We start from the raw sequence: 19343 nt of genomic DNA on the forward strand, positions 1-19343 counted from the left end.
ACTGGTTTGGCTATCTGCTATATGTAGATGAGTGTCCTGGGGTAAGTAAGTCTTATTTTCTGTGACACTCCAAGCTATGGTTGGGCACTTTGTTTATAAAGTTCTAAATATATGTATTCAAACATTTATTTGCCTTGACTCAGAATGTTCAACTTTCCTTATTTTCAGACAGTCAGTTTCATATTTGGGATAATGCATTTTTTGATTTATTCATTTTTTCTTACCTTCAAAAATTTGACTCTTCCCGGTGGGCTATTAGGCTCGCGGGGGCTGAAAATGCCTCTTTTTTATTACGTCATTTTTGGCGCGGACTTTTTTGGCGCAAAATTCTATTTCCGTTTCCGGCGTCATACGTGTCGCCGGAAGTTACGTTATTTCGCGCCAAAAATGTCGGCGTTCCGGATATGGCGTCATTTTGGCGCCAAAAGCATTTAGGCGCCAAATAATATGGGCGTCGCTTTAGTCTCCTCAATTATTTAAGTCTCATTTTTTATTGCTTCTGGTTGCTAGAGGCTTGTTCTTGGCATTTTTTCCCATTCCTGAAACTGTCATTTAAGGAATTTGATCAATTTTGCTTTATATATATGTTGTTTTTTCTCTTACATATTGCAAGATGTCTCACGTTGCATCTGAGTCAGAAGATACTACAGGAAAATCGCTGTCAAGTACTGAATCTACCAAAGCTAAGTGCATCTGCTGTAAACTTTTGGTAGCCATTTCTCCAGCTGTTGTTTGTATTGATTGTCATGACAAACTTGTTAAAGCAGATAATATTTCCTTTAGTAAAGTACCATTGCCTGTTGCAGTTCCTTCAACATCTAAGGTGCAGAATGTTCCTGATAATATAAGAGATTTTGTTTCTGAATCCATAAAGAAGGCTATGTCTGTTATTTCTCCTTCTAGTAAACGTAAAAAATCTTTTAAAACTTCTCTCCCTACAGATGAATTTTTAAATGAACATCATCATTCTGATTCTGATGACTCCTCTGGTTCAGAGGATTCTGTCTCTGAGGTTGATGCTGATAAATCTTCATATTTATTTAAAATGGAATTTATTCGTTCTTTACTTAAAGAAGTACTAATTGCTTTAGAAATAGAGGATTCTGGTCCTCCTGATACTAATTCTAAACGTTTGGATAAGGTATTTAAAGCTCCTGTGGTTATTCCAGAAGTTTTTCCTGTTCCTAATGCTATTTCTGCAGTAATTTCCAAAGAATGGGATAAATTGGGTAATTCATTTACTCCTTCTAAACGTTTTAAGCATTTATATCCTGTGCCGTCTGACAGATTGGAATTTTGGGACAAAATCCCTAAAGTTGATGGGGCTATTTCTACCCTTGCTAAACGTACTACTATTCCTACGTCAGATGGTACTTCGTTTAAGGATCCTCTAGATAGGAAAATTGAGTCCTTTCTAAGAAAAGCTTATCTGTGTTCAGGTAATCTTCTTAGACCTGCTATATCTTTGGCTGATGTTGCTGCAGCTTCAACTTTTTGGTTGGAAACTTTAGCGCAACAAGTAACACATCGTGATTCTCATGATATTATTATTCTTCTACAGCATGCTAATAATTTTATCTGTGATGCCATTTTTGATATTATCAGAGTTGATGTCAGGTTTATGTCTCTAGCTATTTTAGCTAGAAGAGCTTTATGGCTTAAAACTTGGAATGCTGATATGGCTTCTAAATCAACTTTACTTTCTATTTCTTTCCAGGGTAACAAATTATTTGGTTCTCAGTTGGATTCCATCATTTCAACTGTTACTGGTGGGAAAGGAACTTTTTTACCACAGGATAAAAAATCTAAAGGTAAAAGTAGGGCTAATAATCGTTTTCGTTCCTTTCGTTTCAACAAAGAACAAAAGCCTGATCCTTCATCCTCAGGAGCAGTTTCAGTTTGGAAACCATCTCCAGTCTGGAATAAATCCAAGCCAGCTAGAAAGGCAAAGCCTGCCCCCTACCAGCTCAGCTGGTAGGGGGCAGGTTACGTTTTTTCAAAGAAATTTGGATCAATTCTGTTCACAATCTTTGGATTCAGAACATTGTTTCGGAAGGGTACAGGATTGGTTTCAAGATGAGACCTCCTGCAAAGAGATTTTTTCTTTCCCGTGTCCCAGTAAATCCAGTAAAAGCTCAAGCATTTCTGAAATGTGTTTCAGATCTAGAGTTGACTGGATTAATTATGCCAGTTCCAGTTCTGGAACAGGGGATGGGGTTTTATTCAAATCTCTTCATTGTACCAAAGAAGGAGAACTCCTTCAGACCAGTTCTGGATCTAAAAATATTGAATCGTTATGTACGAATACCAACGTTCAAAATGGTAACTGTAAGGACTATCTTGCCTTTTGTTCAGCAAGGGAATTATATGTCCACAATAGATTTACAGGATGCATATCTGCATATTCCGATTCATCCAGATCATTATCAGTTCCTGAGATTCTCTTTTCTGGACAAGCATTACCAGTTTGTGGCTCTGCCGTTTGGCCTAGCGACAGCTCCAAGAATTTTTTCAAAGGTTCTCGGTGCCCTTCTGTCTGTAATCAGAGAACAGGGTATTGTGGTATTTCCTTATTTGGACGATATCTTGGTACTTGCTCAGTCTTTACATTTAGCAGAATCTCATACGAATCGACTTGTGTTGTTTCTTCAAGATCATGGTTGGAGGATCAATTTACCAAAAAGTTCTTTGATTCCTCAGACAAGGGTAACCTTTCTGGGTTTCCAGATGGATTCAGTGTCCATGACTCTGTCTTTAACAGACAAGAGACGTCTAAAATTGATTGCAGCTTGTCGAAACCTTCAGTCACAATCATTCCCTTCGGTAGCCTTATGCATGGAAATTCTAGGTCTTATGACTGCTGCATCGGACGCGATCCCCTTTGCTCGTTTTCACATGCGACCTCTTCAGCTCTGTATGCTGAAGCAATGGTGCAAGGATTACACGAAGATATCTCAAACAATATCTTTAAAACCGATTGTTCGACACTCTCTAACATGGTGGACAGATCACCATCGTTTAATTCAGGGGGCTTCTTTTGTGCTTCCGACCTGGACTGTAATTTCAACAGATGCAAGTCTCTCGGGTTGGGGAGCTGTGTGGGGATCTCTGACAGCACAAGGAGTTTGGGAATCTCAGGAGGTGAGATTTCCGATCAATATTTTGGAACTCCGTGCAATTTTCAGAGCTCTTCAGTTTTGGCCTCTTCTGAAGAGAGAATCGTTCATTTGTTTTCAGACAGACAATGTCACAACTGTGGCATACATCAATCATCAAGGAGGGACTCACAGTCCTCTGGCTATGAAAGAAGTATCTCGAATTTTGGTTTGGGCGGAATCCAGCTCCTGTCTAATCTCTGCGGTTCATATCCCAGGTATAGACAATTGGGAAGCGGATTATCTCAGTCGCCAAACGTTGCATCCGGGCGAATGGTCTCTTCACCCAGAGGTATTTCTTCAGATTGTTCAAATGTGGGAACTTCCAGAAATAGATCTGATGGCGTCCCATCTAAACAAGAAACTTCCCAGGTATCTGTCCAGATCCCGGGATCCTCAGGCGGAGGCAGTGGATGCATTATCACTTCCTTGGAAGTATCATCCTGCCTATATCTTTCCGCCTCTAGTTCTTCTTCCAAGAGTAATCTCCAAGATTCTGAAGGAATGCTCGTTTGTTCTGCTGGTAGCTCCGGCATGGCCTCACAGGTTTTGGTATGCGGATCTTGTCCGGATGGCCTCCTGCCAACCGTGGACTCTTCCGTTACGACCAGACCTTCTGTCACAAGGTCCCTTTTTCCATCAGGATCTGAAATCCTTAAATTTAAAGGTATGGAGATTGAACGCTTGATTCTTGGTCAAAGAGGTTTCTCTGACTCTGTCATTACTACTATGTTACAGGCTCGTAAATCTGTATCTCGAGAGATATATTATAGAGTCTGGAAGACTTATATTTCTTGGTGTCTTTCTCATCATTTTTCTTGGCATTCTTTTAGAATACCGAGAATTTTACAGTTTCTTCAGGATGGTTTAGATAAGGGTTTGTCCGCAAGTTCTTTGAAAGGACAAATCTCTGCTCTTTCAGTTCTTTTTCATAGAAAGATTGCTATTCTTCCTGATATTCATTGTTTTGTACAAGCTTTGGTACGTATAAAACCTGTCATTAAGTCAATTTCTCCTCCTTGGAGTTTGAATTTGGTTCTGGGAGCTCTTCAAGCTTCTCCGTTTGAACCTATGCATTCATTGGACATTAAATTCCTTTCTTGGAAAGTTTTGTTCCTTTTGGCCATCTCTTCTGCTAGAAGAGTTTCTGAATTATCTGCTCTTTCTTGTGAGTCTCCTTTTCTGATTTTTCATCAGGATAAGGCGGTGTTGCGAACTTCTTTTGAATTTTTACCTAAAGTTGTGAATTCCAACAACATCAGTAGGGAAATTGTGGTTCCTTCATTATGTCCTAATCCTAAGAATTCTAAGGAGAAATCGTTGCATTCTTTGGATGTTGTTAGAGCTTTGAAATATTATGTTGAAGCTACGAAATCTTTCCGTAAGACTTCTAGTCTATTTGTTATCTTTTCCGGTTCTAGAAAAGGCCAGAAAGCTTCTGCCATTTCTTTGGCATCTTGGTTGAAATCTTTAATTCATCTTGCCTATGTTGAGTCGGGTAAAACTCCGCCTCATAGGATTACAGCTCATTCTACTAGGTCAGTTTCTACTTCCTGGGCGTTTAAGAATGAAGCTTCGGTTGACCAGATATGCAAAGCAGCAACTTGGTCCTCTTTGCATACTTTTACTAAATTCTACCATTTTGATGTATTTTCTTCTTCTGAAGCAGTTTTTGGTAGAAAAGTACTTCAGGCAGCGGTTTCAGTTTGAATCTTCTGCTTATGTTTTCATTAAACTTTATTTTGGGTGTGGATTATTTTCAGCAGGAATTGGCTGTCTTTATTTTATCCCTCCCTCTCTAGTGACTCTTGTGTGGAAAGATCCACATCTTGGGTAGTCATTATCCCATACGTCACTAGCTCATGGACTCTTGCTAATTACATGAAAGAAAACATAATTTATGTAAGAACTTACCTGATAAATTAATTTCTTTCATATTAGCAAGAGTCCATGAGGCCCGCCCTTTTTTTGTGGTGGTTATGATTTTGTATAAAGCACAATTATTCCAATTCCTTATTTTATATGCTTTCGCACTTTTTTATCACCCCACTTCTTGGCTATTCGTTAAACTGAATTGTGGGTGTGGTGAGGGGTGTATTTATAGGCATTTTGAGGTTTGGGAAACTTTGCCCCTCCTGGTAGGAATGTATATCCCATACGTCACTAGCTCATGGACTCTTGCTAATATGAAAGAAATGAATTTATCAGGTAAGTTCTTACATAAATTATGTTTTAGTGTTCAATGTCCCTTTAAGGGGAAACTAATATTACACTACGCTGTCCTTTTAAGGCCCAAGATGTTAAGTGTCATGGGCACTCTTACAGCATAGTCTGTAAATGTGCCCTGAAGATTTGGGAAATTAGGAAATATTTTAGAGTAAAGATTGTTTTTTACCAAGAAAAAAAACTAATGTAATGTTTAAAAAGTATTTTACTAGCAGTTATTTTATCTGTAAATTGAGATGTTTTATTTTTTCATTTTAGATAATTGAATGGATCTGTGAAAATCTTTCAACATGCCATAGCTTTGATCCCATGCAGGAATTTATTGTAGGTACGTACTGTAGTTTAGAATAGAATATTGCTTTTATGTTAAAAGGATATTAAAGTGATAATCAACATTTCATGATTTAGATAGCACATGCAGCTTAAAGGGACACTAAACCCAAAAATTTTGTTTCATGATTCAGATAGAGAATACAATTTTAAACAACATTCAAATTTACTTCTATTATCTAATTTGCTTAATTATTTAGATATTCTATGCTGAAGAAATAGCAATGCATGGGTGAGCCAATCACACGAGGTATCTATGTGCAGCAACCAATCAGCAGCTACTTATCCTATAGAGAGATGCTTTTCAGGAAAGAATATCAAAAGAATGAAGCAAAATAGATAATAGAAGTAAATTAGAAAGTTGCTTAAAATTGCATGTTCTTTCTAAATCATGAAAGAAAAAAAATTGGGGTTTCATGTCCCTTTTAACCTCTTAACGACCGAGGACGTGCAGGGTACGTCCTCTTAAAAAAAAGTCACTTAACGACCAAGGACGTACCCTGCACGTCCTCGGTTTGGAAAGCAGCTGGAAGCGATCCTGATCAATTCCAGCTGCTTTCCGGTTATTGCAGGATGCCTCGATATCGAGGCATCCTGCAATAACATTTTTTTACCCCTCCGGTGCAGAGAGAGCCACTCTGTGGCCCTCTCTGCACCGGACATCGATGGCCGCATTCGTTGGTGGGTGGGAGCTTAAGTGGGAGGCGGGTGGGCGGCCATCATTGGCTTCTTAGTCAGAGAAGGGGGCGGGATCGCCGGGGGCGCGCGCGCGTGCACGGGGAGGGAGCGGATGGGAACCGCTTACACTACAGAAACTCTTTTTATAGTATGGGTAGAAAGGAGGGATAAAATCCCTGATGAAAGTCATCTAAGGGATCTGGGAGGGGGTGGGGAAGCTACACTGCTGAAAAAACAAAAATAAATTAAAAAAAAAAACATTTTTATATGCAAACTGGGTACTGGCAGACAGCTGCCAGTACCCAAGATGGCCCCCAATAAGGCAGAGGGGGAGGGTTAGAGAGCTGTTTTGGGGGGGATCAGGCAGGTTGGGGGCTAAGGGGGGAATCTCACACAGCAGCATATGTAAATATGCTTAAAAAAAAAAGATACCTTTTATTTTAGTACTGGCAGACTTTCTGCCAGTACTTAAGATAGCGGGGACAATTGTGGGGTGGGGGAGGGAAGAGAGCTCTTTGGGAGGGATCAGGGGGTCTGATGTGTCAGGTGGGAGGCTGATCTCTACACTAAAGCTAAAATTAAACCTGCAAACTCCCTACAAACTACCTAATTAACCCCTTCACTGCTGGGCATAATTCACATGTTGTGCGCAGTGGCATTTAGCGGCCTTCTAATTACCAAAAAGCAACACCAAAGCCATATAAGTCTACTATTTCGGAACAAAGGGGATCCCAGAGAAGCATTTACAACCATTTGTGCCATAATTGCATAAGTTGTTTGTAAATAATTTCAGTGAGAAACCTAAAGTTTGTGAAAAAAATTGTGAAAAAGTGAACAATTTTTTTTATTTGATCGCATTTGGTGGTGAAATGGTGGCATGAAATATACCAAAATGGACCTAGATCAATACTTTGGGATGTCTTCTAAAAAAAAATATATATATATGTCAATGGATATTCAGGGATTCCTGAAAGATATCAGTGTCCCAATGTAACTAGCGCTAATTTTGAAAAAAAGTGGTTTGGAAATAGCAAAGTGCTACTTGTATTTATGGCCCTATAACTTGCAAAAAAAGCAAAGAACATGTAAACATTGGGTATTTCTAAACTCAGGACAAAATTTATAAACTATTTAGCATGGGTGTTTTTTGGTGGTTGTAGATGTGTAACAGATTTTGGGGGTCAAAGTTAGAAAAAGTGTGTTTTTTTTTTTTCAATTTTTTCCTCATATTTTATATATTTTTTTATAGTAAATTATAAGATATGATGAAAATAAGGGTGTCTTTAGAAAGTCCATTTAATGGCGAGAAAAGCGGTATATAATATGTGTGGGTATAGTAAACGAGTAAGAGGAAAATTACAGCTAAACACAAACACTGCAAAAATGTAAAAATAGCCTTGGTCCCAAACGGACAGAAAATGGAAAAGTGCTGTGGTCATTAAGGGGTTAAATACATTTTACAATTTACTATAATTTAATTAGCTTTGTGCTCTTGGTTTCTTTCGTTGAAGAGTATACCTAGGTAGCAGTAACGCTATACTGGGAACTAGCTGGTGATTAGAAACTGCACATGTATAAAAATAGTAAAGCTGCAGAAAAACCTCCCTTAGCCTAAAATTTTAAAGAAATACTGCCTCTTAAAATCCAGAAAAAAAATGTAAGAACTCAAAATAACATTATAGCTCTAAGTTGCAGAGCCGGAGCAGATAGATGGTTTTATCCCGTCACTAGTTGCACAAACGCAACTCTGATTGGCTTTGACTCACCCATGTGGTAAGTAGCCCGGAGGAGTGAGAGAAGCGGTACGGGTAAAGGAAGATGCAATGTGTGAGGCGGAATCGCTGAAGAGGAACTGCTCATTTTCTCTTTTACGCAGATTGTCCTTCACCTATATATACATACAGTATATATTATAATATACACATACATCCCACTATGAGAGGGGAGAACATGGAGGCATTACATGTGTAGAGGACACAAACCTATATCCCTTTTTTACTGATCCATCTGAGTGTCCCTCTTTGTTATTACTCTTGTGTTTTATTGTTTTTATTATTTTATATATTGATTTGTGATTGTTTTTTTTTTCCACTTGTGGGCTAGATTGGGAATTTGGTCCCATATTCTTATTGGAGCTATACTTAGCTTTTTAGGGCATGGTATCTTACTTTGAGCTGCACATACAGTATATGCCTCGGCATTGGTTAACCAGTTAAGTAAAGGAACAAAGTAAATTTGATAATAGAAGTATATTGAAAGCTCTATCTGAACCATGAAAGTGAAAGGCAATTTTTTTTTATAGAAACTTATTCGTGAGCGGGGCATAACGGAAGTTCGAAGTGTCCCTTAATAATGTAATTTGGTGGCAAAGTTTGTAGACACCGACTCCCTTGGCGATCTGTCGGCATGTTGACTGAACTACCCAACTTGATGGGGTTTGAACCAATGGTTGGCATGGTGAAACATGCCGGGAGATCTGACAACATGAGGCCAGTGGCCCTCCAGGAGTCCCCCCTAAATTCCCTAAGCGGCAACGCTGTCCCAAGCTGCGGCTCCGTCTCTAGGTGCCAATATGTCGAGTTGCTGTTCTCTGGGGTCAATGGTGTATATGGCAATTCCCCCGGCTCATCCGTTATGAAGGTTGCTGTAGTAGCTTTCTGTTTTGTGTACTGAGGTCTGCTTATCTCCTCTATGGGAGCCATTCTAGGTAGGTTAGCGGTGCCTCTCCCCACCGTGGCAGAGGTCATGTAGGAAGGGTGAATGACTTGATAATATTGCTCATCAAAAACGTCCTTCAAGATAAGCTCCCACTTTTGAATTAACAGTGGCGTTATCTTGTTATTGCTTGGGTGGGTAATCCCTCCGCTTGATGGTTTCTCAGGTTGAGTGCTCTTTTCAGGCCGTGGTGTCACAAGAGGTTCTCCTACGAACTGATGTTGCAGTAGTATTTTACTATAATTCACTGGGGCAATTCTATTAACCAAGTTTTGAAGGTCCTGCTCAAAAGGTAGTCTGTCCATCAAGTCTTGCAGCATGGCTTCCAGCTTTATAAAGTGAGAGTCCCGGAAGCCCCGTCAGACCACATAGCTACAGACTAGTGCTGTGTTTTCGCTTTTCGTGCAGTCAATTGTACAGATATTTAATGGTTGTGAAGGCTTGGGGAGTCTTTTTTTGGTAGCGGTATAGATTTTGGACACAACCAGCTCTGGCCAATTACCCCGATATCCGGGGGGGGTGCACTGCCTGTTGGTTTGCCGCCGCTGCAGGCCTTAGTTGTCCTATTCCATCTCCTAGGTCATAAGTACAGCAAATTAAGTAGTAGAAGGCATTAACTGATGTTGATGATTGCAAAACCAGTCGCAATTCTCGTAGATGCTGTGGTAGTATAACGATAATCGGCGGATTACTGCTATTTCTCTGGAGCACTGGAAGTATGCGACCACTCAGTGCCGCTGCTTGGACACACAACCCGGTCCTGTCAGGTTTTTTTTTTTCCAGGCTGTGATGCCCTTCGAAGGGGCCGCCTTCTGTTCCCGTCCTTTTGTTTGCATTCAGTGACCTCTATAGCTTGGGTATTGTTTTCCTAAAAGTAATGAATGCAGCTGTGGACTCTTTCCATTTATGAAGAAAAAATTAAATTATGCTTACCTGATAATTTTTTTTTCTTCTGACGGGAAGAGTCTACAGCTCCCCGTCCGTGTTTTATCTATAAGGCGGCGGTATTTAATTTTTGTTCACCCTGATATTTCTCCTACTGTTTCTGGTTTCCTTGGCAGAATGACTGGGGGATGACGGAAGTATTAGAGGTATTTAAGCCTTTGGCTGGGGTGTCTTTGCCTCCTCCTGATGGCCAGGTTCTTATTTCCCAAAAGTAATGACTGCAGCTGTGGTCTCTTCCCGTCGGAAGAAAAGAAAATTATCAGGTAAGCATAATTTAAGTTTTTTTACCTCTGTGATTACCTTGTATCTTAGCCTCTGCAGACTGCCCCCTTATTTCAATTATTTTGACAGACTTGCATTTTAGCCAATAGTGAGGGAGAGAGAGATCAGAGTAGTTTATTATCACACTATTACTTACATACAGCTACTTCCATAAGTATTTGGACAGTGACACGATTTTCATAACTTTAGCTCTGCACGTCACCACAGTGGACCTAAGTGAAGCAATCAAGATCTTATTGAAGTGCAGACTTTCAACTTAAATTCAAGGGGTAAACAAAAATATTGTGTGAACTGTTGAGAGTTCATTTTCATACGTAGCCCACTAATTTTTAGCGGCTCAAAAGTTACTGGACAAACTAACATAATCCTAAATAAAATGGTCATTATTAATGCTTGGTTGAAAATCCTTTGCAGTGAATCATTGTCTGAAGTCTATAACTCATGGACATCACAAAATTCTAGGTTATCCTCCTATAGTGTTTGTGAGGCCTTTACTGCAGCTGTTGTTGCTTGTTTGGGGGTCTTTCTGACTTCAGTTTTGTATACTTTACTATAGGTATGTATCAGCAGTCAGCTCTCAGTAATTCATTGCTTCTCATAAGCCTACCTAGTTGTGCTTTTCAACAAAGGATACTTAGAAAAGAAAGTAAATTTGATGCTAGAAGTAAATTGAAGTCTATAAAAAAAACAATTTTAAGTTTGACTTTCATGTCTAACAAACTAGAGCATCTAATTTTTGCACCTTCATATCCCTTTTACTCTGTGTGCTTGACATTCAGTTCCATTTATAAACACATGAAACTTTGAAAATGAAAAAAGGAAGTCAGATTTTTAGTGGTAACCTAAAGCTGCACTCTCCCAATCCAGGAAGCTACGCATGATTGGTTCTGGCGAGTGCAGTAAAAAACAACTCAATTCATGTGTGCATCCATCTTATACTGCAGCCCAAACTGACACTTCCCAAGATAAAGGTTTAATGCTACATGACAACTCGGATTTCTGTTTTACCATAGTGTGAATCTCCCTTTTAAATATGAACATTACAGCATTTGTATTTGATTGCAATTAAGTATTTGCATTTTTTTAAAATTATAGTTACATTCTTATACAAAATGATGTTAAAGGGGGAAAGTCGAGTACAAAAAAAAACTTTCATGATTGAAATAAAGAATGTAATTTTAAACAACTTTCCAATTTACTTTTATCACCAATTTTGCTTTGTTCTTTTGGGATTCTTAGTTGAAAGCTAAACATAGGAAGGCTCATATGATAAGAGGCAGTCTTCAATTGCTTAGAAATTATCACATGCTTTTTTAATTTGCATTTCACAACAGGGGAGAGCTAGTTCATGTGAGCCATATAGATAACATTGTGATCACGCCCTTGGCTTGTGGCAGACACTGCACTAATTGGCTAAAATGAAAGTCAATAGATAATAAATAAAATGTCATGTGATCAGGGGGCTGTCAGAAGAGGCTTAGATACAAGTTAATCACAGAGGTAAAAAGTGTATTAATTTAACAGTGTTGGTTATGCTCAACTGGGGAATGAGTAATAAAGGGATTATCTATCTTTGTAAACAACAAACATTCTGGTGTTGACTGTCCCCGAAACATGGAACCCAAATTTTTTTTATCTTCATGATACTGTAACTGTAGTTACGTGTATTATCAATTTTGGCTTTGTTCACTTGATATCCTTTGTTGAAGGAGCAGCAAAGCCATACTGTGAGCTAGCCGAGTACACCGGGTTAGCCAATGACAAGAGGCAAATATGTACAACCACCAATCATTAGCTAGCTCCCAGCAGTGCTCTCTGCTCCTAAGCCTACCTAGGTATTATTTTTCAACAAAGGATAGCAAGAGAACTAAGTACATTTGATAATAGAAGTGAATAGAGCTAATAATTTTAAATAACTTTCCCATTGGAAATTATGAAATAAATAGTTTGGGTTTCATATTCCTTTTAATGAACATTGAATCAATTATCCCCATGTGTTGCTTTTGCTTTGGCAGTGTGCATTTCATTGTGTTTAGTTGTACAGAATACCCACACCTACCATGAAAAACTACCCTTGTTTCTCCAACATAGGTGTGTCCGGTCCACGGCGTCATCCTTACTTGTGGGATATTCTCCTCCCCAACAGGAAATGGCAAAGAGCCCAGCAAAGCTGGCCATATAGTCCCTCCTAGGCTCCGCCTACCCCAGTCATTCTCTTTGCCGTTGCACAGGCAACATCTCCACGGAGATGGCTTAGAGTTTTTTGGTGTTTAAATGTAGTTTTTGTTCTTCAATCAAGAGTTTGTTATTTTAAAATAGTGCTGGTATGTACTATTTACTCTGAAACAGAAAAGAGATGAAGATTTCTGTTTGTAAGAGGAAAATGATTTTAGCAACCGTTACTAAAATCGATGGCTGTTTCCACACAGGACTGTTGAGAGGAATTAACTTCAGTTGGGGGAAACAGTGAGCAGACTTTTGCTGCTTGAGGTATGACACATTTCTAACAAGACTCGGTAATGCTGGAAGCTGTCATTTTCCCTATGGGAACCGGTAAGCCATTTTCTTAGTTTAAGTAAAAGAATAAAGGGCTTCATTAGGGCTTAAAAAACTGGTAGACATTTTTCTGGGCTAAAACGATTACTTTACTAAGTATATTTGGCAGATTATTACTTTTAATAGTTGTTAAATCTTGGGGATTGTTTTAATAAAAACGGCAGGCACTGTATTGGACAACTTTTTCACTGGGGGCCTTTTCTAGTCATAGACAGAGCCTCATTTTCGCGCCTCTAATGCGCAGTTGTTTTTGGAAAGCATGGCATGCAGATGCATGTGTGAGGAGCTAAGAACCACTGAAAAAGCTTATAGCCGAATCCAGTTTCATAGAAGGAACGTTTGTTACACAATTTGGACGTTGTCCGTGCTCTAAAATTCTATTTAGAGGCTACTGAAGATTTTAGACAAACATCTTCTTTGTTTGTTGTTTATTCTGGTTAAAGGAGAGGTAAAAAAGCAACTTCTACCTCTCTTTCCTTTTGGTTTAAAAGCATCATCAGATTGGCTTTTGAGACTGCCGGACGGCAGCCTCCTGAAAGTATCACAGCTCACTCCACTAGGGCTGTGGCTTCCACATGGGCCTTCAAGAATGAGGTTCCTGTTGACCAAATTTTTTAAATTATATACTTTTGCTTCTTCGGAGGCTATTTTTGGGAGAAAGGTTTTGCAAGCCGTGGTGCCTTCCGTTTGGGTGACCTGATTTGCTCCCTCCCTTCATCCGTGTCCTAAAGCTTTGGTATTGGTTCCCACAAGTAAGGATGACGCCGTGGACCGGACACACCTATGTTGGAGAAAACAGAATTTATGCTTACCTGATAAATTACTTTCTCCAACGGTGTGTCCGGTCCACGGCCCGCCCTGGTTTTTTAATCAGGTCTGATGAATTATTTTCTCTAACTACAGTCACCACGTTACCATATGGTTTCTCCTATATATATTTCCTCCTGTCCGTCGGTCGAATGACTGGGGTAGGCGGAGCCTAGGAGGGACTATATGGCCAGCTTTGCTGGGCTCTTTGCCATTTCCTGTTGGGGAGGAGAATATCCCACAAGTAAGGATGACGCCGTGGACCGGACACACCGTTGGAGAAAGTAATTTATCAGGTAAGCATAAATTCTGTTTTTTTTGTGTGTGGTGATTTATGTAATCCAAGTGTAAGAAAAAAATATTTTCCTTTTTTATGCCATTTTAATCATTTGTAGGGGTTTTCTAATTCAAACGTGCGTTGATTGGGTTGGAATTCCATAGAAAACTATTATCACTTTATTGTATAGTGCTACCCATTTCCATAGCACTACTAATATATTTACAAAGTCACATGGATATGATTATATTAATTTTATGATTTTCTTACTAATTTTATGTCATCTGCAGCCTACTTATATAGGAAGCTGAGCTTGGACACCTATTATCTGGACAAGATTCTGCCATATACATCCGTGCCTTTTTGGAATGAGGTTGGAATTTTCTTTTAGCCATGTTGTCTATACTTCTTTGATATTATATTAATTGCTTGTTATGGTTGATTTTAAGAATAAGGCTTTAAAATTTTAATTTATTCATTTTTTTTTTTGTGACCCAATCGTTAGTGTTGACTTCCATTCAGGTGTCAATAACAATGTACAAAAGGTAGAGCTTGTGCTAAAATTGTCACACAGTTGTACTTTATATGCACAGCAGATACTGCATAACTCCCTAACAAAGTTTCAGTCAAATGTTGCCTTTAATTTCCTGCAATTATCAACACTGTAATTATAATAAGATAATTAAAAATCCTGACCATAATCTTTATTACTATTTAATTATTTTTTATTTTTGTTGTAAAATTTTTATATACACACACACACACACACACACACACACACACACACACACACACACACACACACATACATACATACATACATACATACATACATACATACATACATACATACATACACACACACACACACACACACACACACACACACACACACACACACACACACACACACATATACACACACACACATATAAACACACACATACACGCATACACATATAAACACACACATACACGCATACACACACGCATACACACACACGTACACACATACACACCCTTCTAAGACTACTATCTATGGCACATTAGGAGCTAAGCCTCTAAGTACTATGACCAAAATCAAAAGATGAAAGACTACCTTAATATGTCATATCATCAATTACATACTGGAGTGTAAGTTATAGACCTTTCACAGAGCAATATCATGTAACTTAGAGGGACATGTGAATTATAGTTGCTATAGATCTTAAAGAATGACTAACATACCTTGTACAGAAAGACATACATATAACTAGGGTCTTGTGTTGGTTTAATAACACTTCAGGGTGCAAACTAAATACCATGTTTTAGAACAAAACACAGTAACTGGATTTGATGACTGGGAGATGGCCGAGCAAGCTATACATAAGGGAAGCAGGCATATATCAATAAATTATATAAAATATCTTCAATTGGTGGGAATTCAGTTTGTCCATGAAGACAGCTAGCATATAAACAAGTTTGAGATCAGGAGCTATGTGGAGGACAGAGTGGCCAAAGTCACTTACAGAAGGGTAGTCTTATTACGTGTCCATGAGGCTATATGTAATATATGTACCTTATACCTAAATATATTCTCCAGTCTTAGGTGTAGCAGCCATCATAATGAGATATAAAAATCACTGATAAAACAACTGCATATAAGGCATAGAAATTGTCACAATTTAGAGCCAGAAGAGTCATTCATAGGCATGTAAAAGGCTAGCTGTCCACACTGTAACTGCCAGGGTATATTTCATCCTACTCCTGTTTTACTAATGTGGCCAAGATGTCCCTCAATCTTCCACTGCTGGATTGACATGGCTTCCCTCAGTTTGTATGTGTGCTATGGTAGAAAAACCCCCATCCATTTAAAGAAACAGCTTGTCTAGACTCCTCAATATAGAAGGCTTCCAGAACCAGAGGTCCCCTATACTTCATGACAAGACCATCCAAACAGGGGTTAACCTTAGAGCAGGGGTGGGCAGCTATTGGTCTTCCAGATGTTATGGACTACATCTCCCAAGATGCTTTGCCAGCATGATCATCTAGCAAATATAAGAGAGGCGCCTCATGTGTGTATCATTCACCAAATAGACAAATCAGAAAATGTCAAACACAGGGTACTCGCATTTCCATAGAGCACCCATATGTGTTAGTAGACGCAGGCTGACAGTATAAAGGTGTGTCAGCTCACCTTCTCCAGACAGCTGCACGTAGTCCAGGGACAGCTCAAACATACTCAGTGATTAACCAAACAGTAGGCCCAACACATATGTGCACCTGGCAATTAGGGCTTGTAAAAACTGTTGTAGTTTAAAAACGGATTTATTAAAACCATATAAAATTCAAACAATACAGTGTTAAAAGCTGGTGGGTATACACAGTCTGTACCCCCAGATATGCAACACGTTTCTCAGCAGTTACGCTGTTTCCTCAGGCATCATGCCAGCATTATGGCTGAAAGAACATTATGGGAGATGTAGTCCATAACATCTGGAGGGCCGATAATAAGAGTAGAGCAAAGTTTGCAGGTATGTACATTTTAATCTTTGGGGTAGACTAGCTTTTGCTTCATCCCAAACTGTTTCTTTTTTAAGCTCCTAATGGACACAATCAGGACTGGGGCACAGGCACTCTTACAGACTGGCCCGGCCTCAGCTTCCCAATCATCTCCCGCAGGAGTCACCAACGCGAGATCACTCAATAGGGCTTGCGAGGTTGGGAGTTCCTCCTTTAGGTCCAGACAACATCTGGAAAAGATAAGTGGCCTGTGCTTTGGCTCAATGCACTGCCATCCTCATACCACAAGGGGTCAGGACCTGTGTAAGAGTTACCATCAGAGATATCCACGCCCAAGGGGTTAAAGGCACACAGCAATATTTTCTCAAAGGCCACTTGATAGTTATCAAGAAGGGTAGAGATCTAAGTCAACAAACCGTTAGCTGCCATATTATACCTGAAAAGCATCAGGAGTCAAGTGCTGATCATGGAAAGTAGACATACAACACGTGCTCAGTCACATATGAAAGAAAAGCGAGCAGCAATTGCTCCTTGCTTACCCCTTTTACAAGTGGGGGGGATGTTGAGGCCTATCTGCATGTGGCTACCACAGGTCCCAACGGTCTAGATTAATAAGCAAAGAAGGTGTTTCAAAGTTATATCATTTGATGCAGCTCGATGCAGAAAAGCAAGTGCTATAATAGTCACTAACTGATGTTCTAGGTAGACAACTGATATTCAGTGGATTATCAGCATTTAACGTCTAAATCTATTTTAATTAAAACGAAGAACCACAAATCTTTCTTATACACATTAAAACAATATAAGAGTGGAAGGCAAACAGCCTATAAATATTTAAGACTTTGATAATGGCTGTTAAGGAACAAAATAAATAGTAGCCGCCATGTTTGACAATATTATAATACATCTGCTTTTGTCCCTTTTTAATGCAGTAAATATGATACATTTCAAAGTATTATGTAATATTTTATGTTATTTATATAGCAGATGTTAGACCAGCTGATATAGAAGAATTTCCTTTTCTAACCAAATTCTCTGAAACAGGAAATGCAACTTCTATTTGTTTTCAGTTCTATACATTTGGGAAATTTTGCTTTCATTAGGGAATTTACTGATGAGCTACCAAATAGTATTAAATATAAATATACAAAAATAAAGTAGTTCCTTGAATTGTACAATATGCAACTCCTAAGTGCCAAATGGTTTAGTAGATTTAAATGGTTTAACACATTTACTATGAGGCTCACATTTCTCTAAAACAGTTGTAGCAAACAAGGTGTCAATCTGTTCTAATAACAATAAGACTTTGCCGATATGGTAATCTATTAGAAAACTGCAGAAAATGTTTTAATTACAACATGTTTATTGTCCCTTTTAAGTATTTAAAGGGACAGTCAAGTCCAAAAAAAACCTTTCATTATTTAAATAGGGCATGTCGTTTTAAACAACTTCCCAATTTACTTTTATCACTAATTTTGCTTTGTTCGCTTGGTATTCTTAGTTGAAAGCTAAACCTAGTGTAAGAAGTTACTCTTAACTAACCAAAGGATCTTATGCTAAAAGCTGTCCACGTCGCAAAATTAATATATACATATATCAATAATGGGCCCTGTGCAAACGAATTTCATATACCGTACTGTATATCTTTAAAACCCTCCAGAAACAGACAACCATACTACCTTCAACTATTTAAACCATCACACATTTTATTAAAGAACAGATAAATAACAAGATTACATGTTACTGTTTACAAGGTTAAACACATAAAAACAATTTAACAGAGAAATAATACATAAATGAATATTACCCCGTTTGTTTCCTGTGGGAGTCCCGGCTATAGCATGTATCATTGATGTTTTCCTTTCCAAAGATGAACTCTGTCTACCATTATTTCTCCCTGATTCTTATACACTTTAAAACTGCTGACAATACACTTTTGACTCTATTCCAAATAAGGTGCTCTACATTATTGTAAGCTCTTGCTACTCACAGCAATCTTCTCTACCCATATATGATCTTAACTCTTGGTATACGTAAACTGGCTACCTCAGCATTGCTCCATGCCTGATGTTTTAAAATAGTAAACAGAACATATTAACCTCTTTATAACTGTAATAATGCCATCTTTCTATAACTACAGTAATACTACATTTATACACATTAAAATCTTACACTAGGAGGTTCATATGTTAATTTCTTAGACTTTGAAGATTGCCTCTTATCTGAAAGCATTTTGACCACTAGAGGGCATTAGTTAATGTGTTTTATATAGATAATATTGAGCTCATGCACGTAAAGTGACGTAGGAGTGAGCACTGATTGGCTAAAATGCAAGTCTGTCAAAAGAACTGAAATAAAGGGGCAGTCAGCAGAAGCTTGGATACAAGGTAATTACAGAGGTAAAACGTGTATTATTATAACTGTGTTGGTTATGCAAAACTAGGGAATGGGTAATAAAGGGATTATCTCTTTCTTTTTAAACAACAAAAATTCTGGTGTTGACTGTCCCTTTAGGGTTCTTGACTGACAAACTTTTATAGGCCGCACTCATATATTATTATTTAATTAAATATCACAGTTTACATTAATCAGAATAAAACCTTAATATAAATTGCATATTAAACTAATATACTGTATATGGTGGAAAAATATGACTATTGTTGAAAATGAAATATTTTGGCAGGCGTTCTATCTTTACAAGACCAAACTGAATAAAAGGATACAATATGCATTAATTAATTCCTTTTATTTCTATATCTATTAGAAAGAATTAATAAATGTTGAATTCATTTATTTGGTTAGTTCTGGTAATGAACAAATGCTGGTCATAATATTTTAACGTCATTATTAGTTGTTTGTCAATTGAATAA

At 38.3% G+C, this 19343-nt stretch overlaps 1 protein-coding gene across 1 annotated transcript in view; it reads left to right on the plus strand.

Annotated features, from left to right (window-relative positions):
- The window catches only part of GSAP (gamma-secretase activating protein), a 422579-nt gene that overhangs the window by 197205 nt on the left and 206031 nt on the right, over positions 1 to 19343 (plus strand). The window contains exons 9-10 of the mRNA XM_053719170.1: positions 5640 to 5709; positions 14262 to 14344. Of these exons, the coding sequence (XP_053575145.1) occupies positions 5640 to 5709; positions 14262 to 14344 (153 nt within the window). The remainder of the gene's footprint in view (positions 1 to 5639; positions 5710 to 14261; positions 14345 to 19343) is intronic.

Source organism: Bombina bombina, chromosome 6 (assembly GCF_027579735.1).
Source record: "Bombina bombina isolate aBomBom1 chromosome 6, aBomBom1.pri, whole genome shotgun sequence".
In the NCBI taxonomy this organism is placed as follows: domain Eukaryota; kingdom Metazoa; phylum Chordata; class Amphibia; order Anura; family Bombinatoridae; genus Bombina; species Bombina bombina.